The sequence below is a fragment of the Suillus fuscotomentosus genome (genome assembly GCF_016647785.1).
Source record: "Suillus fuscotomentosus strain FC203 chromosome Unknown F5891scaffold_95, whole genome shotgun sequence".
NCBI lineage: Eukaryota > Fungi > Basidiomycota > Agaricomycetes > Boletales > Suillaceae > Suillus > Suillus fuscotomentosus.
Genome location: NW_024539607.1, coordinates 59,414 through 83,625, shown reverse-complemented (window position 1 = coordinate 83,625; position 24,212 = coordinate 59,414). Strand labels below are relative to the sequence as shown.

General features: G+C 47.1%; 10 protein-coding genes across 10 annotated transcripts; 4 read left to right on the top strand and 6 right to left on the bottom strand.

Moving 5' to 3' along the window:
• Positions 1-1,517: 1,517 nt before the first annotated feature.
• On the bottom strand, positions 1,518-3,658 carry F5891DRAFT_1258651 (iron reductase). The gene is made up of 10 exons (XM_041370098.1): positions 3,614-3,658; positions 3,266-3,558; positions 3,121-3,204; positions 2,794-3,068; positions 2,756-2,772; positions 2,540-2,708; positions 2,347-2,489; positions 2,002-2,282; positions 1,845-1,966; positions 1,518-1,806 (listed from the first exon to the last, which is right to left on the bottom strand). The coding sequence occupies exons 1-10, from the start codon at positions 3,652-3,654 to the stop codon at positions 1,594-1,596; spliced, it is 1,638 nt and encodes a 545-aa protein (XP_041219156.1). The 5' UTR covers positions 3,655-3,658; the 3' UTR covers positions 1,518-1,593.
• Positions 3,659-4,024: 366 nt separating this feature from the next.
• F5891DRAFT_1258645 (uncharacterized protein) lies at positions 4,025-6,277 on the top strand (the record flags this gene model as incomplete). Its single annotated transcript, XM_041370097.1, has 14 exons — positions 4,025-4,109; positions 4,179-4,269; positions 4,346-4,433; positions 4,718-4,884; positions 4,969-5,102; positions 5,154-5,167; positions 5,220-5,267; positions 5,297-5,329; positions 5,576-5,641; positions 5,669-5,731; positions 5,865-5,906; positions 5,953-6,049; positions 6,087-6,156; positions 6,216-6,277. Coding segments are annotated over 14 exons (1,060 nt in total), but the record flags the coding sequence as incomplete, so codon positions are not given.
• Positions 6,278-8,621: 2,344 nt separating this feature from the next.
• F5891DRAFT_1258641 (uncharacterized protein) lies at positions 8,622-10,082 on the top strand (the record flags this gene model as incomplete). The annotated part of the gene is made up of 6 exons (XM_041370096.1): positions 8,622-8,646; positions 8,720-8,870; positions 8,926-9,065; positions 9,113-9,210; positions 9,276-9,328; positions 9,598-10,082. The coding sequence occupies 6 exons, from the start codon at positions 8,622-8,624 to the stop codon at positions 10,043-10,045; spliced, it is 915 nt and encodes a 304-aa protein (XP_041219154.1). The 3' UTR covers positions 10,046-10,082.
• A 253-nt stretch (positions 10,083-10,335) lies between these two features.
• On the bottom strand, positions 10,336-11,037 carry F5891DRAFT_985725 (uncharacterized protein; the record flags this gene model as incomplete). Its single annotated transcript, XM_041377642.1, has 1 exon — positions 10,336-11,037. One exon carries the CDS (start codon positions 11,035-11,037, stop codon positions 10,336-10,338), a length of 702 nt encoding a protein of 233 aa, XP_041219153.1.
• Positions 11,038-11,275: 238 nt separating this feature from the next.
• On the bottom strand, positions 11,276-12,463 carry F5891DRAFT_985724 (uncharacterized protein; the record flags this gene model as incomplete). Its single annotated transcript, XM_041377641.1, has 6 exons — positions 11,276-11,334; positions 11,421-11,529; positions 11,559-11,650; positions 11,692-11,946; positions 12,092-12,102; positions 12,252-12,463. The coding sequence occupies 6 exons, from the start codon at positions 12,461-12,463 to the stop codon at positions 11,276-11,278; spliced, it is 738 nt and encodes a 245-aa protein (XP_041219152.1).
• A 2,368-nt stretch (positions 12,464-14,831) lies between these two features.
• Positions 14,832-16,527, top strand: F5891DRAFT_1258632 (WD40-repeat-containing domain protein; the record flags this gene model as incomplete). Its single annotated transcript, XM_041370095.1, has 6 exons — positions 14,832-14,935; positions 14,987-15,047; positions 15,099-15,368; positions 15,418-16,130; positions 16,184-16,219; positions 16,275-16,527. 6 exons carry the CDS (start codon positions 14,832-14,834, stop codon positions 16,525-16,527), a joined length of 1,437 nt encoding a protein of 478 aa, XP_041219151.1.
• A 562-nt stretch (positions 16,528-17,089) lies between these two features.
• Positions 17,090-18,151, bottom strand: F5891DRAFT_1131220 (isoprenoid synthase domain-containing protein; the record flags this gene model as incomplete). Its single annotated transcript, XM_041364641.1, has 4 exons — positions 17,090-17,200; positions 17,222-17,425; positions 17,481-17,741; positions 17,816-18,151. The coding sequence occupies 4 exons, from the start codon at positions 18,149-18,151 to the stop codon at positions 17,090-17,092; spliced, it is 912 nt and encodes a 303-aa protein (XP_041219150.1).
• Positions 18,152-19,571: 1,420 nt separating this feature from the next.
• F5891DRAFT_1196200 (uncharacterized protein) lies at positions 19,572-19,856 on the bottom strand (the record flags this gene model as incomplete). Its single annotated transcript, XM_041368266.1, has 2 exons — positions 19,572-19,725; positions 19,780-19,856. The coding sequence occupies 2 exons, from the start codon at positions 19,854-19,856 to the stop codon at positions 19,572-19,574; spliced, it is 231 nt and encodes a 76-aa protein (XP_041219149.1).
• Positions 19,857-20,962: 1,106 nt separating this feature from the next.
• On the bottom strand, positions 20,963-22,286 carry F5891DRAFT_1258621 (uncharacterized protein; the record flags this gene model as incomplete). The annotated part of the gene is made up of 8 exons (XM_041370094.1): positions 20,963-21,028; positions 21,052-21,091; positions 21,119-21,247; positions 21,374-21,502; positions 21,558-21,658; positions 21,849-21,901; positions 21,951-22,030; positions 22,090-22,286. The coding sequence occupies 8 exons, from the start codon at positions 22,284-22,286 to the stop codon at positions 20,963-20,965; spliced, it is 795 nt and encodes a 264-aa protein (XP_041219148.1).
• An 81-nt stretch (positions 22,287-22,367) lies between these two features.
• Positions 22,368-23,257, top strand: F5891DRAFT_1258617 (uncharacterized protein; the record flags this gene model as incomplete). The annotated part of the gene is made up of 4 exons (XM_041370093.1): positions 22,368-22,515; positions 22,568-22,654; positions 22,693-22,866; positions 22,940-23,257. The coding sequence occupies 4 exons, from the start codon at positions 22,368-22,370 to the stop codon at positions 23,239-23,241; spliced, it is 711 nt and encodes a 236-aa protein (XP_041219147.1). The 3' UTR covers positions 23,242-23,257.
• Positions 23,258-24,212: the final 955 nt, after the last annotated feature.

Below are 24,212 nucleotides of genomic sequence, written 5' to 3'. Positions count from 1 at the left end.
CCTTGTATGAATACAGCCTCTCTTTCTTAGCTTCTAATTCACTCTCATCATTTCCTACATTGCTTATTATTTGTATATTACAAGCTCTCCTGATTCCTTGTATGAATACAGCCTCTCTTTCTTAGCTTCTAATTCACTCTCATCATTTCCTACATTGCTTATTATTTGTATATTACAAGCTCTCCAAGACCACAGGATGAACCAGACTTACTCTCAATCTTGTGCCTCATGCACTTATCTAACATCTCCACGAATGGGGAGGAACATCCTTTGTCTCTTGGATCTCGTGTGGTAGGTTGTAGAGCTGCTTGCAGCGAAACTCAGTTCATCAAATTCGCTGTTGCTGTCTTCAATGATAGCCTTGCAGTCTATGATATTGATGGGCTTGACGAAATTAGGGGACCGTGCTGGTAGCCGCACATCTTGAGTTGGCAACGACCTAGTCAAGCTGATGTGGGTGTCTTCTTCTGTCTTTCGCTGTCAGTTTGATTTGAGCATTTAACGGGACTTATGTGTGATTGGCGATGGAACTGAGTTGCTGGACATACGTTTTCTTGTGAAGGAGAAGCTCATAGCTCTTTCGACAGATGGTCAGTCATATACATCTCTACGACACTGAGAATCCGTCAAAGGCGCTGCAGCTTCATGCAAGATTTATGATGCCCGTCCATGGCAAGTTGGGCGTATTCGATCACCCATTAAATTTTCATAGTGCCACAAGCTGTGCAGACCTCGCGGTACCAGTCGACCATTGGATCTGGGCAACAACCCCTGCAGATCGAGTCATATCAGTGACATGGGCCTATCCTTCGTCGATGTATATCGTATCTGCTCGCATATTTTTCATGGACGTTCCTCCGACATGGTTTGACGCGACGTCAGAAGATGGACGGTCAGTCAAATGGTCATCATGGGGTCCACAAAACTCTCATCTCGTCCCTGATGAAAGGTTCGGCATGCAAACGCGGTGCTTTTTTGGAGTGGGAGGATCTCGTGTTGTATGGGCTGGTCCTGTCGCGGATCGCAGTGATTTGTCGTTCCAGTTGTACATGACTGACTTTAATCCCTCAGTCGTGGCGCGTGGCATCAGCAAGGTGATTCGCGAACCTACGACATCAGTAGGTCTCCCATCGGACATGCAGGTGTCGACGTACCTCCCTTTCGTGGAGGTATCCCATGATATAGCTTCGATGCCCCTCTTTGGGATATCAAACTCGACGAGGAGACAATGGTGGTGTTTACCCGACCAACGATTGAGTCTGTGAGTGTATTTCTGTCTGTCTGGATCACGAAGTTCACCATCTCACTTGATGTATCAGGAGTGGAAAATGCAGGCCGACGTCTTTGAAATGTAGTTGTGGTCGCAAGTGTTTACGAGAGATTGTCCATCATTATGCCATTGAAAGCTACCTGTTGCGCACGTTGATGTATACTTAGGGCCCAATCTCGAGTCATGTATCAGTCGAATATACTATCTCTGTCGACAAACCTATTCAAATTTAAGACGAATTGACTGACTATACTCGAATGCTAATTGTCGTCCGCTCAATCGCCGCCGCTCCCAGTGTAAACTGATAGGCCAACCAACTAAATTCAGGTCACAGGTTGTACTGGCAGGTGATGCGCCACTTGATGGGAAACCAGAGTTGCTCTCGCGACTGCATTCTGCGCGTCTCTCGTCAAGCTCTCTGGGCTGCTAGCGCAGACCACGACTCCCCCACCCAAGCCAGGCGATTTCTGGCTTTCATCACATCGGGTTTCGATCAAATCTTCCTTTTCAGATGACGGCGGAAGATTGATGAAGTCCTTGTACGATCCTGAATAGATGGATGCGAGAGTGTGACGATGGAGTTAGGGATTCCAGGTACCGCTTTCGGATTGCAAAGGCACGCCACGAAAATAGAGATGTGCAGGTCTATGGTGCTATTCGACGCTGCCGTAGCAATATCTATGCAAATCATTCTATCTGACCTGTGCAAATAGATCAGAATGATGTAACACCTATAGTCAAAATTGAGATACCGAATGATCCAATGCACCAGGTGAACTCGATTCTCCTCGTTCGTTCCTCCTGACTGCGGCCTAGTTTGACACACCTGCCGACGATGTCGTCCAGCAGACCAAGAGTGAATGTGACCCCAGACCCGCCAGCTACAAGAAACACGCTTTCGTACAAACCCAGGTCGACGCTTGACCCTCCATAAGGACCATCCAGCATGACTTGAACTAAGGCATCCGAGTTGCCCTCAGACTTCTCATTGATTTGTGAACGTTCTTGTTTGCTGTCAGGTGTAGTTATTCAATGCCTGCGCCCAGTCTCCATCGCTGCGCGCCGCGAGAAGGAACCAAGGTGAGGAGAGGCAAGAATGAGATGGTGATACCGAGAGGATAGTGAAGGGATTGTATTCAAAAACTCTGTTGGAAAAGAAAACGCGCAATCTGACATGCTGGCCAGCAAGCCAGCTATCGTCGCAATTATGAACGCGGATCTGTGACAGATGAAGTCAACAGTGCATTGAACAACGTTAGAATATTATACCAAAGTCATGTGAGCGTCCTGCGCAGTGAGGGTGGCATCCTTGATTCGATAGCGGAATAGGCGCAATAATACATCTGAGCCGTAAAATGCAAGGGGAGGGAATATCCACGGCGATGCATATAGCATATGGTAGCATATGGTGACAAAGAATGCCACGTATGTCAAAACGCTTCAGAAAAGGTTAGCTGTGATGCGACGCGAGGCAACAAAACTTACTGGACGACGAAGAAACACTCTTAAAACAATCTCCTGACTGGCCTCAAAGACAGAAGGACGATGATGGAGAGGAGGGCCAGCGAAGCCACGCCCGAAGTCACTTTCTGAGGACCAAGAATTGCAAGTCCATGCTGTAGATTGCGAATTAACAGGGATCCATGAATGCATCCGCCGAAGAACATAGGTCTTCCCGCCATCCTATGCATGAAGTTGAGTTTCTCGTAGCCATTCCCTGGTCCTAACAATAAGGACAGAATTGAGTTTTTTGTTGCGAACAAAAAGACAACCGGAAACTGTGCAAGAGCGAGAAATCCTACGTGGCTCAAATAAGTTTATCTCGTGCGTTAATGGATTGACTGACCCACCAGCTCTGTTCGGATTAGAAATAAGAGGTACATCCTTTATGATGCAGACGGGTACAGCTGCGAGGTACGCCAATAAGACTATGACTGAATATTACAATGTGTTAGTATTTCCTATAAGTAATAACATAACACCTTCGATACGCACTTTGTCCGAGATTGAGCCCGAGCTTCACAGGAGACCAATACGTCGGTGAGATAAGAGCATTCCAGGCTCCAACCAACCTACGATGTCTTCGACGGATAGGCGGTGGCTCCTTGCCATCGGAATGGGCGGGCTGATATCCATCGGTCTCTGAGATTCCAGTGATTCCCTTGAGGGAACGCCCATGTCTCAGACCAAGAATTAAACTCGGAATGGAGACAACCACAGTCAGTGCCAAGCCAGAGCACCAAATGATGGTGAATTTGATTTGCCATTTTGGATCTTCGACGTACGAGCTGCAGCAATTCACGCATGTGTCTCAGTGTGCAAGATTAGAGTTGTCAGACGTACTTGTAAATCTGAAAGCTACTGGGAACGACTGGAGCAGCCATATTGTCGGGCTAGTTGGGAGGTAGCGGCCCAGTCGAGACTCAATAACCAGTGCGCACTGCAAGTACAGTAAGTCGAAATTAAATGTTACAATTTCATATACATACCTGGAGACTGTAATGGTAGGGTACCCTCATGATGCTATCATTTAAAGAATGATTGCCATAAGTCGGGTGTGAAATTCTGAAAGATCATTTATGCAAGTGAACTGGAGGAAATTGCTAAGAAACACCGTGAGAGCGGGATACCACTGATAAATCGATATTATGCCAGCACGTTCAAGTTGTAATTCGATGGACCACGGTCTCGAGTCTCCACACCCAAGTTCGAATTCCTTAAGGTGCCTCTGCATGCCCATCTTACGGTTCTCTCTATGGAGTCCGAATATAGATCATTCTTCATCTCTTCGTACTTGATGCAGTTCAAGGGGGACGTAGTGCACCACAATTTACGCTTGGTAAATCAGCTGTCCGCACCACCTCACTCTGCACTTTGTTCCATTGTCTAACGTGTTATCACTTAAAAGACAAGACGTAGCAAAACTCTTCGAACCCTCAATCAGCAGCATCATCGAAGCTTTCGAAACTCAAAGAAAAGCTGCAGGCACTCCGATCACAGTAAGTTGACATAACTGCACTTCATCGGAACATGCGCTGACCGGCGTGTCACATGAAGTTTGTATTTTCGTTGAAGGCTTTGCTGCGAGCGACTGGATGTTCGCCAAGTTGCACGCATACTTCCAGTCGCTTAATATTAGCTTCAGTCGACCAGATAACCATTGGTAAGTGCCAACGATTGACAAACAGCGTGCACTTACGGGCGCTTTTAGCACTGCTCAAGTCGTTGCAAAAGGTGCTGTGTCATATTTCATCGATCATTTGGTATCGACTCGTGTGGCCCGTTTCACATACGGCACAGAGTCTATCGCCCTGTTTAACCCATCCGATATGGAGCATCGTGCTAGGCAAAAGGAAGTTTTCTGAAGTGTCTCGGGAATTCTCTCTGTGCCTCGTGCATTCTCATCCATACTGACCAAGGTAGCTCTTTTTTGACTTGTTTTGGAAGGCCCGTTGCTGAAGCGCAGCAGGGAACACTGGTCCCTGAGCAGCAAGAGTTCAGCAAGAAATTCGCTATCCGACGGTATAATCAGGCCGCATGTAACCAAGTCGATATCGACATCATGTCGTACAGGGGTCTCCTCCAAAAATCGGATTGGATGGACACGGAGCGAAGTAGTCGCACAAATTGTTTCCAATCACGCTGATGTTTACCGGATAAACTAAGCTTATTCTCCAGGTTATGCACCGTCCACGCAGACACATCGAAAATTACCGAGAAACTGACACTCAAGCGCTCCGCCGAAGGTTCCACGTATTATTCGACTGAGATCAAAGTCATTCTTCTCTTCGGGTTGAAAGAGTTGAAGGCTATGATCAGCTGGGAAGATGGGGTAAGTCATTGGTTTCCTGGTGGCATCGCTAGCTTAACCCGTGCATTTCAGGGGGAGGAAATACGGTAGGTTCACATCCTGATATCTGCCTCTCATAATTCTGATTCCCATTTACAGAACTCCAGCAGTAGTAGTTTACGATGATGAGCAGGAACTAATCGCTCTGTAGAGCCACCTCCCCTCGTGCTATGCAGTGAGTCCGCAGCATCCCGTGACTTCTCGAGGTTGTAAGTGTACGCTCCTGTTTATGGGTTTGCTTTCGAATTTATTTCACCTTTTGCACAATGTGATATATGAGATTCATGAGAGTTACACTAGAAGTACTCTGAGATCATAGTCTCCTGCGTGTCCACAGACGGCGCTGATCGTGTACCTCATCAAGGATTGTTGATACTAAGATGTGACCTATGTGCCGTATCGACAAGAATTTACTGGCTCATGTCGCAAACTTGTAACATGTATGCAAGATGAAGGGTACAAGACAACTACCGAGACCGAATCGAACAAGGTGCGAAATGGTCATGGTATCTGATCGTCATGTAAGTAAATTATAAGTATGTCTACAGCACATATTCAAGTGCGAGCTTTGATAGATGGTATCCGGAGTTGATTGCTTGGTGGTCAATGGTGTATGTATCACTGCATATCACTGCACGGAGCTGAAATATATTGGCGCGTCCAAACCATGGACGCATACGTCATGCATTCACGACCTGCCACCGGTATCGAGCGAATCACAGAGATGGATGGTGTTGAATATAGAGAATCTCCGAGTCCTAGGGTCACTGGAATGCCAAATGCCAGGTCAGTTCGGCCTCTTGAGTATAATAGATGAACAGGATATTGACAGCAAGCGGCTGCAGGAAAACATGACGAAGTGCACAGGCGAGAACGGAGCAGCTCGAGGTGGAATAATAGCTCATGACGTTGAGGGCCGGAAAAACCTTGTAAAAAGTTGTCTCGTTATAACAGCCTCCATCATAGTCAGCATGCATGATACTAGCGGCCGAGTTGGGACTCTATAACTTCAGTGTGTACTGTGGAGTGATGATTAGTAAGTCGAAATCAAATGTTACAATTTCATATACATACAACTGGAGACTGTAATGGTAGGGTACCCTCGTGATGCTATCATCTATAGAGGTGATTGCCATAAGCCGAATCTGAAATTCTGAAAGACAAGGTAACTGGAGGAAATCAAGTGGCTAAGAAACACCGTGAGAACGGGATGCCGCATGTCTGATATGCCAGCACGTTGCAATTAGATGGACCCTCAGGCCCAGTGAGAAACGGTCCTAGCCATATCTCCGGAAAACGACGGAAATATTGTGACAATATTCACGTCGATTTCCGGAGAAAAATGAGACTTATAGTCGATTTTTAGCGACTCGCATTGAGCGAGATATTGTATCATCGATTGTGTTTGTGTACCATAGATTCTAGTATATTCCCATAGCTCCCAATTGACTTGTGCATATTTGCTCATCAACGCAAATCGACCAAAAATAATTGTATTATGAAAAATTACAAATACAATACTCTATATACCATAGCACCCCCACCCGCGCATCAGGATGACGTAGTCCACTAGCTTCTGGCACATGGGAGTCCTTGACCGAAACAATCATTGTCAGAATATACTTGCCAGGCAAGTAGACAGTACTTACAATGATGGCAGCTGCCTCGTTCTACAGCAATAGATATCAGTTAAAGTACATTAGGTAGCTTTTAATGGAACTCACCAATTGACTGTCTTGTAACAGTGTATCTGTTGAAGCCGCTGGATGTGTCGATCATCGGGACAATGGTATTGAGCTAGCGATGATGTAAAACAGTCAGTGAATGAACCTGACAATGCCAAATAACTCACAATGTTCAAAATATGTGCATATATGCACTGCGAATAGTGCTTACTTGTCACAAGAACGGCTGACGGTCGAGTGGGTGGGATCAGCAAATGGATTGAGCCATGAAAAAGCCTAATACTTATCTTGTTAGTGGCCATGAGAAAGTTATGTGTCAGATGATGCCAGGATGGTTGAGGTCAACGGCAAGGTTTTGCTGAGAGGAAGACGAGATGATGGAGGGGAAGAAGAAAGCTGAGATGAAGCGAGTAGGGATGGAATGTCCCAATATTGGTCCGCTGCATATTGATGTCATTGCGTGAAGTGATGGTGCGTGCGCAGCTGATGCGCAAGAATGTTCAAACATTGAAATATTGAGCAAAGTCAAGTCAAAGTTGAAAGAATTTCAACATGTTCAACATTTACTGAGCGCATTGTCAAATGTGTATTTGAAACCCATTTGATAATTGATCGAGCGTTGTTGACATATTGTTTACATTTATCGATTTGCGTAGTTATTACAATATTCCTGGCATATATTTTATATCGTCGTCGTTTGCCGTAGATATCGCTAGGACCGATTTTCACTGGGCCTCAGGCCTCAAGTTCGAATTCCTTGTGCCGCTGGAGTCTGCACGTCTATCTTACGGTTTTCTCTCTATGGAGTCCGCACCACGTCCATCTCCTACGCATACGAGATGCGCTTCTGGTGATTCCCTCTTCACCCTGTTTTTTTCACCATTGACTCAACAGTCACTCTGAGCTTTGTTCCATTGACATCACCCTTACCTCGAATACAACCCCTCCCTCTCGTCAAAGCTCCACATTCAGATGTCTACCGCAATAGTCCCCTCTGCCATTTTGCAGCCTCAAGCCGCACTAATGTCAATAACCATGTCCTTGGCCAAAGTATGGTCCTGTCACTTTCAAAACATCCCTACACTATGGACCTGCTAGCCTATCCATGCAGTGCCACCTATAATGTGTATTCCTCTTCCGCAAAGTTCAGTTTGTTATCTCTCGGCGGCAAGTGAATCCGGTAGTGGTCACAGCTTCCTCAATGCTTCGTTCGTGAATTTAATGATCCTTCGCCGAACGAGAATGCAATTGGTTGCATTCTCGCCTTATTCTTTCTTATTCCTCGCGAGTCGCTGCAGGCAAGATCATCCTTCCCCATGGCACTGTCAGCTCAATTGGACAAGTCGTTCGTCTTTTCTTTGCGCGCCGTTTGCAGCGATATAGACCTTTGTCGTTACCTCACAAAATATACTCAATTCTACTTTTTGCCTTTTCGTGCTAACTGAGTATGATACAAGTCCAGGAGCAGCAAGCACTCTGATACTCGCATGCCCCTTTCAACGTTGGCAGACCACTTTCGACGGAAACTGTTCATGCCATTATCTACTTTAGCACAGTCTCAGATTCTTCTGCTAATCATGGTTGGTGATCTCCATTCCCAGCGCTTGTGCAATCATACCAGCGTCTATCATGCCGAACATCCACCGACAATATGGAAATACACGTGCAGCATGACCAGAACTCTAGGCCTCGATCTCCCACTTAGCCGAACTCTATCCACACTTCCCATATCCTTACACCCATCTTCCCTTCCCATCCATCCCATCCTCCACTTTACCCATCCTCGATCCTCATCATTTTGCTCCATCGCAACATCATGCCCGGTAGCTCAGAAAGCCGATGTATCAGACTTGAAGGCGAGTCCCTCGATATTATCTTTGGATCTGTTTCATGATTCTCACACTCTATCTACAGTCATCAGCGGAAAGAATCTTCAAGTCCCCTCTTGGCGCATTCCCGCTGGCATTTACGTGTCCATCAATGTCGACTCGAGGAGACGCTGGAAATCGGCTATCAGTGTCCTATCATCTGATGAATCTGTAGCGTGGGGGGATACTGTGACTCTGTAAGGTCCATAGAGATCTTCTGACGTGATGCGAGAACTGATCATTGGTTCATAGACCATCAAATGCCTCGCCTGCATTGTCAATAGAGATCAGTGCGTCCTATAAGCTTGGTCGAGTGCTAGGCGGTGGAGAGGTCATCGGGAAACTTCAACTGTCGTGGGATGAGCTACTCGATCATGGAGATCACCCATTTGGTGAGTGATTCGCTTCTCATTCATGCACATACACTGACATCTCGTAGATCTATCGTTCCGAGCCGTGCGCGGTGTCAAACATTCTATCACACTGAAGGTTGCTGTTGTACATGCTTGCGACGATAAAAACGGCACACTGTTTGATGTGAGCAACCCCAGGTTCTGTCCTGTTAACTTTGCTGACGGAACGCCAACTATAGTCCCTCGTAGACTGTGAAATTGCTCGAGACACAGATGTTGGCCACGTATGACTTCCTAGATACGTGAGACGCAAGAATCTCTTACTTGAATGATGCTGTAGAGCATTTTCAATTGGTTCTGAACCAGTGTCGGGTCGGCCATCCAGACCGCGCAACGGCTCTCACCAACCTCGCGTGGGTTCGCCTTCAAGGCTACATCCGAAATGTCGTTCAAGACATGATACTATCACTTCGCTGTTCCGCGACGCCCTTGCATTGCGTCCGCAGCACCATCCCGATCATCCCTTATCCCTATATAATCTCACCGGAGCGCTGACTTGGCGCCGCATCAGGAAAAGTACTGATGTCGACATCTGCGAAGCCGTCCAACTTTATCATGAACTATTGCCTCTCTGTCCAGAGGGCACGTACCTTCGTAGCATCGCAGTAGGGGAAAATGGCGTTGATTATGTGATCGGCGGATGCAACAATCTTCCAATAGACGGATCCGATGAAGACATGCATCTTCGAAGAGTCGTCCTCCAGCTCTGTCCCCTGGGCCATCGACTTCGTCCCAGAATCCTCGACGAGCTTGCACGAGCAGTTAAAGCACGGTTTGATCAGCACGGCAACATCGATGATCTTGACATGAGCATACAGCTTCGTCGTGAAGCCGTGTCTCTGTCTCCCGAGGGACATGCTGGCCGTGATACCTACCTGAACAACTTGGCCGTTTCACTCGTGTTCCGCTCTCAGCACCAAGGCAATCCTAATGACCTCAATGAGGCCATCTCTTTGTAAGAAGAAGCACTGCACCTGCGCCCTGTTGGGCACGAATTCCACGATTACTCACTGGACAACCTAGGGCTCGCCCTCATCGACCGTTTCAATGAACGCAGCGATATCGGAGACATGACCCGAGCTATACATCCCAAATGCTTGCTATCTCATCACAGATCTGCTCACGACTCACCCACCATTTGGACTCCAAAAGTGCATTAAGTTGGAAAGCAGTGTATTAGGTGGCAGTCACGAAAATTTAAGTAGAATAAGTGAGAAAAGCAACGAATAGTTTTCCTGATGCCCTAGGATCATGAGCCGTAAGAATGTATTCTTCTACCTGTATCCTGTGCTTCAAGAACCTCCAATGGCGTATAGTGCATCTGCTCTTCCAGAACCTCCAATGGCGTCAACGTCCCATCTGAATCTAAAGTAAATTCTGGGGATGGAGAGCGGGATGACTGGGCTGAAACTGGAAGGCTGTGATCAAGATATCGGACTGTGCATACTTTCCACTCGGGCAGGGGCTTTCCTATGAACACCCTCCGTTTCTTCATATCTGGCTTCTTGACATCAGCCGAAGTGCCAAAACGGAGGGTGTTCTTCATATCTGGCTTCTTGACACCAGCCGAAGTGCCACATTTAGCACTAGCACAACCTGAGGCTGTGGGAGCCATACGATATCTAAATTGGACTCCAAGAGGTAATTTGGATCGCTTTTTACCCAGCATTGGAAGTGGTGAACCCTGCAGTGTAGATACCTCCGAAGGTCTCCGTATGTAGACAGTAGTGGTTGGTGTCAGGGGTTTGGGGAATGGCAAAGGCTCGCGGTTATTCTGGGAAAATGCAGTAGCTAGTGCCTCGACCAGTGATGAGTTCCCTTCTCCCTGTCTAGTATTATCATGGCTGGAAAATTTGCTGTAGTCCGCCCTCGTGAGACCTTTTGGAAAGGGCGGAACAGATACATAATCGAGAATGAGGGGTTTTCTGGGTTTATTGGGGGAAGGAGACATGATAGGGGTAATATGATGGTGCAAAAAGCGCTCGCAGGTGATATGTGAGACAGTGCTGTGGGCAAAACACGACTACTTCAAGAGGTGCAGGTCAACTGTTCGACAGCTCAGATTGAGAGCCGATGGTGCTATAGCAGTAAGTACTACGAGCGAGGGAAGAGTGCCATATAGCTAACAAAGTCAGACAAACATTAGATATTAATTTCCCATTTCATTGCCCCTAACCCTAGTGTTGATACTACTTGTTCAGCACATTGTCGGGAACGCTTCGACTGTCTCCGAGGCGCAACGCTGTGACTTTGAAGGTTGGCCATTAGTTACATCATCTTTTTATTTTATCCACTCTTTGGTCTAGGACCAATTTGTCAAACTGTAATACGCACGAGTTGTGCCCGCGTCGACTATGCCGGCGGTTGACCGAGGAATAACAGTGTGTGTGCCATATGTCACGTCAGTTACGTAGATGCCCCAGAAGTGGGCTGCTGGTCGAGTCTTGGTGACTGGCGCGTAGGTTATATTACCGGATCAGGAATTTCAATACCGAAATATGACACCGTATGCACAAAAGCAGGATCAATGCCACCATATGTAATCGCTCCATCTGTTCGATCGACTAAATGGGTTACATACAAGTCAGATACGATAAACACATACTGGTGTCATTAGAAGTCGTTGTCGGCGCAAATGAAATACCAAAAATCTGTTGTTTGATCAGACCCTGCTTCAAAGCATTATCCATGATGGTTGGAGTCAAGGCGCCAGTGTCAGGAGACAGTTTGCCCTGCGTGAGATTAACTGGTCCAACGCCAATGATGTCGTCGACGCCGTCAAAATATGCGAATTTAAGAGCATCACCGATGGATTGAACCGTGATGACGAAGCCAGCTGCGAGAGTCACCGTGTCATTGTCTGATCGGTTAGGCCATATCAATTTATATATAAGTACTGGGACTAAGTGATGAGGAAGACAAACATTCGATACCACTGAAAAAGCCAGTTCAAAGGTGACGTGACATTCTGTCCAGTGGGGACACTGGTTGATGTACGGACATACTTTTTCCCGTTCTACACGTCATCATCAGTTCTTCAAGTTGCAAGGGCAATTCTCTACAAAAGCACTGACCCAACAAATGTGTTGGAACTCCACGTGTCAATAATTAAATTGTAGTAGGTGGCGGGACTGCCGACACCAACACTCGTGAGTCGTGGTGTACTGTATGCATGCCAAGTTTGTAGCCGGGATGGTCTTTGGGCCACTAATTGTCTTTAAGAACGACGCTCGGGCACTGCGATCGGCGTGTGGAGAGCCTTGAAGGTACGAGCCAGCACGCTCAAGCTTTGTCAATGGGATGGTGACCGAGGCCCATGAGGTAGACCTGCTGGCCGCGATAATGACTGCAAACAAAAAGGCGGAGAACGATCGCATGACTATGAGGGAGGTTTCAGCCTGCTTGCATGGATGATGGGGCCGACAATCCATTTATGCTAGAAGTATGAGCTCATGGGCACCGATAGGACGTGCGACGAATGCAAGCCCCATATAGCCTTTAAAGGACGTATTAAGCGACAATAATTGAATAGCAGCAATGCCATGCGAACCTACTGCAGCAGTACATGGGCACTGTGGCACAACAGATAATCCGGCATTGCATAGTCTCCGCTAGGGCCCATCACCAGATTTGCAGAACAGATTAAGGAAGAAATTAGTTTGAATGGCCTGCTGGATGCAAACACCACAAAGCTCACAAGGTGACTGGTCTCCCCTAGCCAAGCCGTATACTAGTTCTTGATACAAGGTGTCCAAAAGAGAAGAGACTGGAATGGTTATACCTTGCCAACATAACAGAGTGTTGATATGAATCGTTGCATTGCAGCGCCGGTAATTGGGAAAAAATGTACATGATTACATGAAGAATAGCGGGACATGGACCAGGCCGCAGGCGTGGAAGGCTGCTAGTGCAATATATCCAATAGCAGCCTTATATCCACGCTAAGAGAATCGGCATTGGTATGATACCGTTTGCCACGTCGGAAGCGCGACGACACCTGGGACCGCGGCGCTTTCAAGAAGCTGGAGTTCTGCCAGATTCTGCCAACCTCCCGTCGCGTGAGTAGTTCAAGCGTGATGAATTTCTTTGGGCTCCTGGCCATCATGAGAAATATGTCAAGTCGATAATGGTCGAGGACGCCAATTGTTCACCGGCCACCATGTGTGCAGGATCTCGTCCCCAGTTTCATGATTGAGTGAAGCATTCTGAATGAGAAATCTGCAATTGTGCTTATATAAGCGAGGCTGACCTATGTTGCCATTGAAAGATCTTGATGTGTCCTGAAGTGGAGGTGATTTGGTTTATCGTGAAAGCTGTACTGTGGTACAGAACGAGGTCTGGCGGGATGTGACAGCGAACGAACACGAAGCAAGGGCTGCTGCGGTTTATCACAACAGCTGCACACGGCGTCTATCTCTTATCTATCTTCCTGCATCGGACCACTGATTATACTCTCGCATAGACACGAAGTTGCAAATGTTCAATCGTTCGTACGACTAAGCACAAGGATTACACAATAAACGATGTCGAACAATGACAACCTTGATAGAAATATGAACTGTATTGAATGATCAGAACACGATGGAAATGACGCAATTTTTCTCTTCCCTACCTGTCTAGCCAAAAAGCAGCGATGTCGATATCTCTGTAGATGGAGGTGAACTCAATATTCCAATATTTTGAGGTCTTCTGAATGACTGATCCTTGAAACGTCTGAGAGCAAACAAGAGCATGTCGGGATGTAAGACACCCTCTGGAATGAGTGATATCCCGTGACGACCGACAGAATCTGTACATCTGGAGTTCCCCCTCGGAAGATGGTGGTCCTGTGTATGGACTGATGAGCAACGGATCAATAGGTGCTGCGTGTTGGCTGAACTGGAACGTTGACCACGCTCGTTGGTACTGAAGTAAATGACGACGTAGCGGGCTGCCGGAGCTTGTGTATTCATAAATAGCTCGGGGCAGGTTTGGTACATGTCCGCGGAAGAGTCCGACTGTCCGTCATACTTTATAAATTGGCGCATATACTATCAAGTATCAAAGACGTACCCGCCAACATACACGGACCTTTCCTCTGGAACATACAAATTAGCATGCTTTGGCAATGAATATGAGGACTCGCGATGCAAGTCAAGACTCACTAGCTTGAAAGATATGCGTGACTGTATGCCTTGGATCCAGCTATTTCGGATAATGTCGACAGATTTGTGGGACATAGTGTTAAATATTGGGGGATCATCTCTGCTGCTCCCTGCCGGTGTCGATATTCAAATGGTAGCCATCCAAGGACATGGTCAATAAACCGGGTGAGGCGACTGTTGTATCTATAGGACATGATAGCCTTCTGCGAGTAGTAAACAGTGACTTCCGACTGTAGGCCATCTGAAAAGGAAGAATTGTAGGTGCTAAGTTGAAATGGAAAGAAGTACCGCACTTTAACTAGTGTGCATGGATGCTCATTAAGATGGTCATTTGGACGAGTTAGACATCGAATGTGTGACCTGCTGCTGAGCGCTGAGTACTGAGTACTGAGTACTGAGTCACGGGCACCATGGTGTGAGTACATAATACAAAATCATCGCCCGTATGCCAGAATAGTAGTACAACTCGAACTGTAGATGTTTGTTTGTTGTTGTGTAATTCTATTTGAATGTCTTGCACAAAACCTTAAACCCTCACAAGAAAGAACAACCGCATAACAATTGCTACTACATCTCAACGCGTATTTCAAATCGGAAAAACATGATACAAACTGGTCTGATCCAGAGCACACACAATGATATTCTGACAGACGTAGCTTATGATTTTTATGGGCTTCGCTTGGCTACTTGCAGTCTCGATCAGAGGTACGTTATTCCCTTAATGCGTATACGTGTCAACTCACGCTGCTGTTAAAGAATCAAAGTTTGGCAAGTAGACGAGAGTAATGGAAATTGGAACGTCGAAGATGACTGGAAGGTGAGCATGTTGGAAGACGCGTTTTTGCGCTTATCAACCAATTAATGCCAGGCTCACGATGCTACCGTTTCAAAACTAAGCTGGGCACACCCAGAATTTGGGACCATACTCGCATCCGCCTCTTTCGACCGTACAGTCAAGATTTGGGAGCAAACTAGCTTTGCATCAATAACCGATTCGCAAACGAATGGTGCTGGTGCCGGGTCTCCTCAGGCTGCTTCATGTGGTTCCTCAAGATGGGTGGAAAGGGATGTATTGGTTGATGCAAGAGGCATTGTCCGCGTGGTCGAATTTGCCCCTCATCATCTTGGGTTGAAGTTGGTACGTCAGGCGTTTGTCCCATTTAGAGATTTATGAGAGCTTCTGCAAGGCAACTGTCTCTTCCGATAATCACGTTCGCATCTACGAGTGCTTGGAACACTCATCGCTAGCCACATGGCAGCTTTCGGAAGAAGTCGATGTCTCAACGCTCCCATCTGCATCACTGTCCTCATCGTACTCCGTGGCGTTTGCGACGCCAACGCAAACAAGCGCAACTCTTGAGGGTGCTTCTGCAACCCTGGTCGCTCAAGCCCTGCAACAATCGCAAAACCCCGCCACTCAGGGACGACCCGGAATGGGAAACCGAGAGGCTGATGGAGGGTGGTGCATATCATGTGTAAAGATAGATATGGGGGGGGGAGATCATCGCGGCTGGCTGTGGGGTATCTGGCGCTATCAAAGTATTGACACGCTTCATTTTCATGGCATTGCTCACTCTGAATCACAGATTATACAATTATCTCCCTCTCGTCGACCTATCACTCTCCTTACTTTTGACCCATCTCCTTCGCCGGCGGGTTTGCCCACCGAGGCAGGAACTTCGCTTGCAAGCGACGGAGATACTCCAACACCATTTGCAATCACGTCTGTGGCATGGGCGCCTTCGTGTGGGCGATCATATCACCTTATAGCTACTGGAGGTCACGATGGACATGTTAGGATATGGCGAGTTAAGCCTGCAGAGGAAGAACCTGAGGTCGAGGGAGAAGGGGGCGATCCTAAACGGTCTGCAAATGTAGTAGCAGATTTCGATCACCACAAGTACGTGCGATTCGCACTCCCCTATGGCTTTGTTACTGATGGGATGTGTGCAGATCGGCGGTTGGCCGTGTTGAGTGGCACATCACTGGGTTTGTCTTTGTCTTCAGGTATCGTAAGCTGCATAGTTGATACGCATTCTCTCAGGACCGTCCTGTCTTCTGCTGGGAATGATGGTCGTGTACGACTGTGGAAAGCGACCATTGGTAATGTTTGGAGGACTGCAGGGAGCATTGGGGTTGAGCAGTCGGAAAATACCCAAGATGCTGACGTCAATATGGGCCCAAATGCAATCGTTGCATCAAATCGGTATAGAGTATTTTACCCGGACACAATTTCTGTAATAATGACTGGGTTTGAGGGTCATCCCGTTTACTATCCCCATGCCAGTGTGGAGTGATTGATTGATGAGTTATCAACAGTTCTGCATGCTCATTGTTCAACGTTCGGCTACCAGTATTCTCTTTACATCCTGCGTCTGTCACTCATACGCATGATCAACCGAGTGACCCATATTCCAGCTGCAGCATCATTGGAATTTTCCACATGCTAGTGTCAGGAGCGAGAGAGATAGAAAGATAGATTCAATGATCAAGATATGTGTCAGATGTTCCAAACTCATGTTTGTGTGAAACATTACTAATGGACCATGCTAACTAGAGTAGTACGTAGAAAAATTGGTACATACGTACAATTCTATATACAAAGCAAGACTGTTCCTTCCATTCTGGTCTGAATAGGCAGACTAGTACTATATCATACATATAGCAGCAGAAGTTAAAAATGTTTCGAGTAGGAAAAAAGGAGAAACATGATGCGCGTTCCGCGGAAAAAAAAGCAGCTCCACAGAAAGCAAGACATAGACAATGATGTAACTTTCTATAGCGGTAGTCATCGCAATGAGAATCATGCATCGCAGGAAAGAAGTGAAACGGTCTTACATACAGAAATAGCTTTGGATTTCACAATGGTCGCTTCGGAAGCAGCTTGACAATTCGGTTCTGCTTGACGATATGCGCATCCTTCCCGAAAGAGCGTGCGGACTCAAAGGACCACCGCAGCGGACCGGTAATCTAGTTCTGCAGTCCTTCGACGTACTTAGCCACATCCTTGTCGACTTCTTCTCCCCATGAGGGGAGGACAGCACGGTTTTCTTCGAAGCGTTGTAGGGAGATATTGCATAGCCGGCCGCAGTAGTCGATAGCGCCTTGCAGGTCGAGATCTTGTTGGACCATGAGCACAGCAACTAAATTATGTGTGCTGTGGTGAGATTGCTCCATGTTATAGGATAAAATCTCCTGTCAGCAGCGATGTCAGTAGTGCCCCAACTTCGACGATAGAATGAGGTGTTACATTTGACCAAGAAACGAAGTCATTGGTAGCCTCCTCCAGCGCCATGATGACTGGATGCGAGACTACTTCTTCGGAAAGATCAATCTGACAGATGAATTCGATAAGGGCAAAGCAAGCCTTGCAGCCGCTCAAGTCGCGCCTCAATTCGATGTAAGATTCAACATCATTGATGACGTGGTTCTCCACCACCTTGGCCACAGAGATAAACCACAAGTCCATTGTATGAATAAAGCGCTCTGTGCAGCCAGGGCCGCCAGTCTCCTTAAAGCGACCAAAGTATTTTAACACCGTGATATGGTAAGAACGTGTGCGCGATAAGAAAAAATAAAATAGACATACGATTTGCACATCTTTCCACTGTATCTTTCCGTCTGGAAGTTGACGGGATCGCGGTACGCAGATACGCAGCAGTCACGTACTCCCCATGCATCATTGACATCGGGTGACCTTTCGATCTCGAGCCAGTCATCCATTTTGAATGACCAGCCCAGGAAGTCCGCGCAGACTTTGAGATGGAAAGCATCCGCATCAGGGTAACAAGATGAAGCGAAATAACCTGGGCGCAATATCGTAGTATATTTGGTAACATCGGGCTCTACTAGATGGCCTTCGCTACAAAGCCATTGTGCAGAAGCGCGAGATACCTGATCACAATGAGGGTTTAGTCGCATAGGGTAGCGGCAATCGCTGTAAAATGAACTCCGTGGGCTCGGAGTCAGAAGAAGTGACGGTGCAAGTTGCGGTAGAAGCCATGGAGGTTGTCGGATTCGTGAAAGTCGAAATGAGGGAATGGAGAAATCAAACACACAAGTTATGAGACAAAGACTCTGGAATACTATGTCACTCTTTATGCTGATGCCAATATTGCTCGCGGGTGTGTCATGTTGACTTGGACCATCGCTTGATGTTGAAAATGAGGGTCCACCTGTCAGATTGAAAGAAAGCGGGGGTGTAGACTCACCTGTTCTATGTGTCACCTACTCGAATTATAGCAAGGTTTGATTCACGCTTCAATTACCTGATGGATAATGCTGGATTGACCATTCAACGTTGCATGGTTGGAACTGGCTCTAGTATACGATAACCAGCGCAATATATGATCAGTCTACAAATTATCTGGCTCTACACTTGGTCTGACTTTTATTCTCCTTTTGATTCACAACAAAAACGGTTTCTGACAAAACAGACAACTAACTATGCGGTTCATTAAGCTCTCGTTTCCTTTACTATTCCTTATTTCGGTTTCCTTGCATGCAACATGTGGCACCGCAATTGTCTGATTTGTTTTCAAGTCAGTTCATCCATCCAGGGCGGTTCTAACTGGTGTGCTCACTTTGTGATGCATTGCCCCACTAAAAGGAAGTGCTCCCTGTCCACATCTTGCACTATATTGTCTTTCCCGATTTTCATCACCATGTAATTGCAATTGATAGTCCCATCCTCGTGCTTGCCATGGTCATATAGGACCAGAAATTTAGCTGGCTTTTTAAACTTGCGATGGATCCAGACGTTGTGCTCATGTAGGATCGCCGTAGGTTGAAAGAAGTCGTTTTTGTTGAGCAATGGGAATTGGCCAGAATAAAACTGCTTGGTTCTGACAGAGACAAACCCAGTGTAGTCGAAGTTCCTGCAGTATGCAGCAGTCACTACTTTAGTTTTGTCCGTCATGGTGATGGTAGGCTCTTGATGGTAGTCTAGGGGTGTTCTCCTCACTAATCGTTTATTCAGCATCACACTCTCCTATGTCTGGGAGTCCCGGTCCGGTGGTGTCCCAAGATGGCAAATCAATTCATGCACTCTATTATCTGTCGACGCCAGTAGCTCGAACGTGTGGGTTGGCGTGCACCACTCCATACGCAAAGACCAGGACCAGCGTCAACGCTAGTCAGCGCCACACGAGTGCTGCAACAACCCCAACGTCACGAATTTTGTCCCCACTTTTCATCCAACGCCTTGTCACTCCCCATCAGCGATGAGGTACTGATATCCGTTGGCTAACGTCTTTTAGCCGAGGAATGCGTGACAGGGCTCGGAACAGTTTTTTTCCCATATTCAAAACTCCATCGCATACCCGCCCTTGTCATAATTCTCCTAGCGTTTTGACTCCCTAGATATAGTCAGGCGGTTTCCATGGACCTCGACATTGACATCCTGTTGTTTGATACCGGGAAGTTCGAATGTCGTGGTCACTGTCTTGGTCTCGGCGTTCTCTGGTCTCGGCGTTCTCGTGCAGACCGAGTCCATTCTGTGTTGGTAAGAGTCAGCGCCATAGATCCGCTGAAAGTTAGATTATACTTACCTGGGGAACGTCCTATCATGGCGATGAGCCAAGGTAGTATTGCCCTCGATGGTAGGGAAGGGGATGGAAACGAGCATTGAAAGTTCACTGCGACGTAGGAGTTAGATCTACTAGGACCTCAGCTTGCACTCTTTCTGCAAGGGATTGTCAAGGATACGCCTACGTCTGAAAGAACAACCAAAAATACCATCGTGGACAAGGGCAGCAAGTATGCGTAAGGCCGCTACCAAAATTTCTTCGCCTGCAATAGGCGATCTCACTTTGAATGTAAAAGCACGTTCAGGTCGAAAACTCACGTTGGCTGCCAAGAATATTGGTGATGCCCTTCGTGGCCTTTTCTGTCACAGCCGGTCAGTACAGGTTTGAAGATATCACAGTCACAAAGTGAACATCGTTCCGGTGGACTAAATTACGAACCATAGCTAGCAAGCAACGACAAAGTCTGTGACGCATAAATTTGCACCATCAACGACTCGGTTTCGGAGACCCCTCCGAGGTCTAGTACACGCTGGAATGTTGCTTCACTCAAGATCTCATTCCCTACCGCGGCATGCTGATTGGGGCGGGGAGGGCTCTGCAAGCTCGAATCTGATCGATATCGTCCCTGCTGTCCAGCATTTTCAACACGTCAGCAGCTGCCTTTTGGAAGTATTCTGCGTCAAGTTTGGGCGCTGAAGAGAGTGAGAACACGTCCATGCAACAGGTTCACCATGACCTACATAGTCCGCTTAGTGCAACGGTAGCACTAACACGTACTTTTGGATCTTCGCTGTAACGGACTAGCTTATTTAACTGACTCTCCCAGCTGTCCGATTCTTTGATCGCAGCCCTTCCTTGTTGTATAAAGCCCTTAGAAGATAAATCATAACAAAGAAATGAAACACCCACCAAACGAGGCCATGAACGCCAGTCGGTCAACCGCGTCGAAACACTACACTCCGTGTAACTGGATATCTCTTAGAAGCGAGGGCACGCTTGATTCATCAAAAATGTCCTTCTCCTACAGCTGACCCAGTTTGGAAAGTCGTCGCTGGCTGGTTGGATCATTCCAGTACAGCAATTCTGGCCAGACGTCGAAGTCCTTCCAGAATTTGGCCTTGGCTCTATAGTTGCCTTCGAACAAGACAGAGGCGTGAATCTTCTGTTCGGGGAGAATCACCCGAGGCGCGCCACGATGGAGCCTTCAGGAGATTCTAGTGAATTCATCAGTGCGCGGCGAAAAGCTTAAAGCACGTACCCGAACGCGTGACTGTCTCAAGTGCCATAAACAACCCGCTTGACAAGAGCGAATTCGAGCAACCACCACATGCTCCTTGGTGATTCGTACGTCCTCTTCTACAGGTCATCCATCTTCCAGACGACTTCGGTAAGCTTCATCCTCAAGTCTGCCTCGACAGTCTCCTTTCGCATCCATAGCAATGGAATGTCGCCTGATTGAAGCTTCTCGTTGAGTCGATTGCCTCCGCCACTGGAAATGTCTGTTATTGAATCAGAGGTGTAGATATTTCAAGGCATTTGACATACAGGTCCGAGTGGCTACCTGCAAACCAAACCTCCTTGATGCGGTCGGAATGTGATCCTTGTGTTGATGCACCATGGATATAATTTGACTCGCCGCTCATCCAAGGCAAGGGCATGTCTGAAATAGCACATATGGTGATCGCCGTCAGTGGTCGAAGGTAGCGTCTTGCCCCTCACGACGCCAACCGAAGATACAGTATCCCTTGAGATGAATGAATAAACCGATATCATCCATGTTCCAAAGGTGAAAGTCTTACCATACGCCGATGAAATGGATGTGGACGTGCGACCTGCAGAATGTGCTCTTGAACGTTTCAGCAAGTTCACTCGCCCAGGCATGTCTGCGCTGAGATTTTCTCTTTGAGGCATTTTCATTTATTTTCGAACATAGCCTGAATGCGCTGAAGGTCGCCAAGATGAAGATGGGAAAGAAACTATGGCGCAAGATGAAACTGTGCTTGCAATGGTATTTGCTTGCTGTTGCCAGGAAGAATCAGGCCAACCACCAATGATCATGTGACGCAACATTTTGTCAGACTCCAACTCACGCGATGTATCATTCCAGTGAGTGCTCTAGCTAGGTAGGCACCGCTAGAAAACCCTTTGGTGAGATGATCAGAGGTAGCAATAAATCAAGCATTAGAATTCACCAAAAAGGTAAATCCTATCACCATCTTGATAGTTTTCTGATATCCATCGATAGGCTGCCAGTATCACGCTTTCGAGATTCCTGAATCACTGTTCAATGATGCTATAAAAGTTTAACCGCCCCACGTACAACCCACATACCAGGCTATAAGCAAATCCACCTTGCTGCTCAGCCAATGATAGACATATGTTAGAGAGCGCCATGATGGGCGTGCGTGCGTGCCTACTTTACTGTTGTAATAAGTGAGTTGGTCTTCAGATTTCACAAGCTGGCTGTAGAGTTTGACGACGTCAATGTTTTGCGCAGCCGTCAGCCAAAGAATCTTGATCAAGTACATACGCACCCTCAGTCCAAACTGATTCGATGATTTACAGCACTCATCAACCATTACGGATTTCCCTCACAAGGCGCTGCTTTCATGATTTCCCGCCTTCGCGCTCGCATACCAAAATTTCATGAGACGAAAGATGATACAACTGCTGCCTTCAAACCCGGGTCAGTTCTTGCAATCAACCTAGGTAAAAATAAATCCTCTCCGGTCGAGTCTCCGGATGATTTTGTCACTGGTATGAAGACGTTCGGCCCATACGCTGATGTTCTGATTCTCAATGTCTCTAGTCCGAACATACCCGGACTTCGGTATGACCTTTGCCATCATTTTGGCGCTATCTGACGACCCTTCAGCGGTCTTCAAAATCGAGAGCTGTTGGAAGACTTACTTACAAGTGTCATAAAAGCTTGAGACGAACTAGAACCATCGCCAATAACGGAACGACGACCGCGCTTGGTGCTGAAAGTCGCACCTGACCTAGAGGAATCACAAATTATCGATATTGCAGGTCCAATTCGCAAGAGCAATATTGATGGTGTCATCGTCAGCAACACTTCTATCAGTCATCCCGCAAGTCTTACGGATCGTGAGTCAATATACCATCATCTTATTTAATTGCTCATCCATACAATCTGATCCAACCAATAAATCTGAGATAGGCGGTCTCTCGGGTGCTCCCTTGAAGCCGCGTGCATTACAAGCTTTGAAAACGCTACGCGGGCACGTCCCTGAAAGTATTCCACTGTTAGGTTGCCGGGGAATTAGTACGGGCGCTGATGCGTTGGATTATGCTCGGGCGGGTGCTTCATTGGTTCAAGTGCACACTGGTTTTGGCTATGACGGTGTAGGGACTTGTAGACACATCAAAGACGAACCGGAGGCTCTGCTCAGAGCGGAAAACACGATATGGAAGGCTGTTGTTGATGAGTCTGTGCGGAAGCTCAGTTTGACAGAGTCGTGATCAGACTCAAAAGCCAGTGACACTCATACAATAGGATCAGGACCTCATTGCGATACCGGCTTGGAGAGCTGAGTGGGACTGATATGGCTGTTCGCAAGCTGTACCATAGGACGTCCTTACTAAATCCAATCCAATCCATCAGAGCTAGCCCGATCTAGATATACGAGTAGTGAGGATGGAAGCTGCAAGAGACCATGAGAGACAAACTAAGATCACAGTAAATGTCAGTGACTGTCGAGTACGATAACACGTGCAGGGATCTCACCTCAGTCTGAGTGGAAAAGACTGAGGGTAGAACGACGCGGGCGTGAGAACTATATACCTGTCCGTGTGCGATGATGCAAAGAATAACCTTGCTATTGTACGTGTGCGCAGTAAGTGAATGTAAAGATAAACGAATGAAAAGTAATAACAAGACATGCAAGTTACGTCAAATTATCCAACAAACCTGTCTGGCAATGAGCTTATCGGCAACCTGGGCGCCAACTGAGCTGAAGGCGGTGGTAAAGTAGGGGGGCGGGAGGAGGAGGGCCACTGCACAATTTCCCTGAGGAAGAGAGCGCACGCTGCGAAGGGGCCGGATAGTTCATAGCCGATGCCTTCGGCAACGCGCTGTGATTTCTGCCTCTCTTGCTATGCACACTGCTATCTGTAGCGCAAGACGCATCTGTATGGCTTCCCGAAAGACTGAATCCACGAGCACGGCTGAGCACGGTCGCTTTCATCTTCCGAAGTAACACCAGTGGAAGCAACACAGTCACTCCAACGTTTACTCGAGATCGAGAAACGATGTAGAGGGCTCGCGGCTGGCAGCTTAAGGCAGCTACTAGAACGCTTGCTTGAGGGAGTAGTTGTTTCCGTGCTATTAATAACGGGTGACAAGGTGGAAGCTTTTTGAGCAGACTTGGCTGCATTTGGAAGATGTTCAGGCAGTGTAAACAAATTAGAAAAATCGTCCATTATTTCATAGT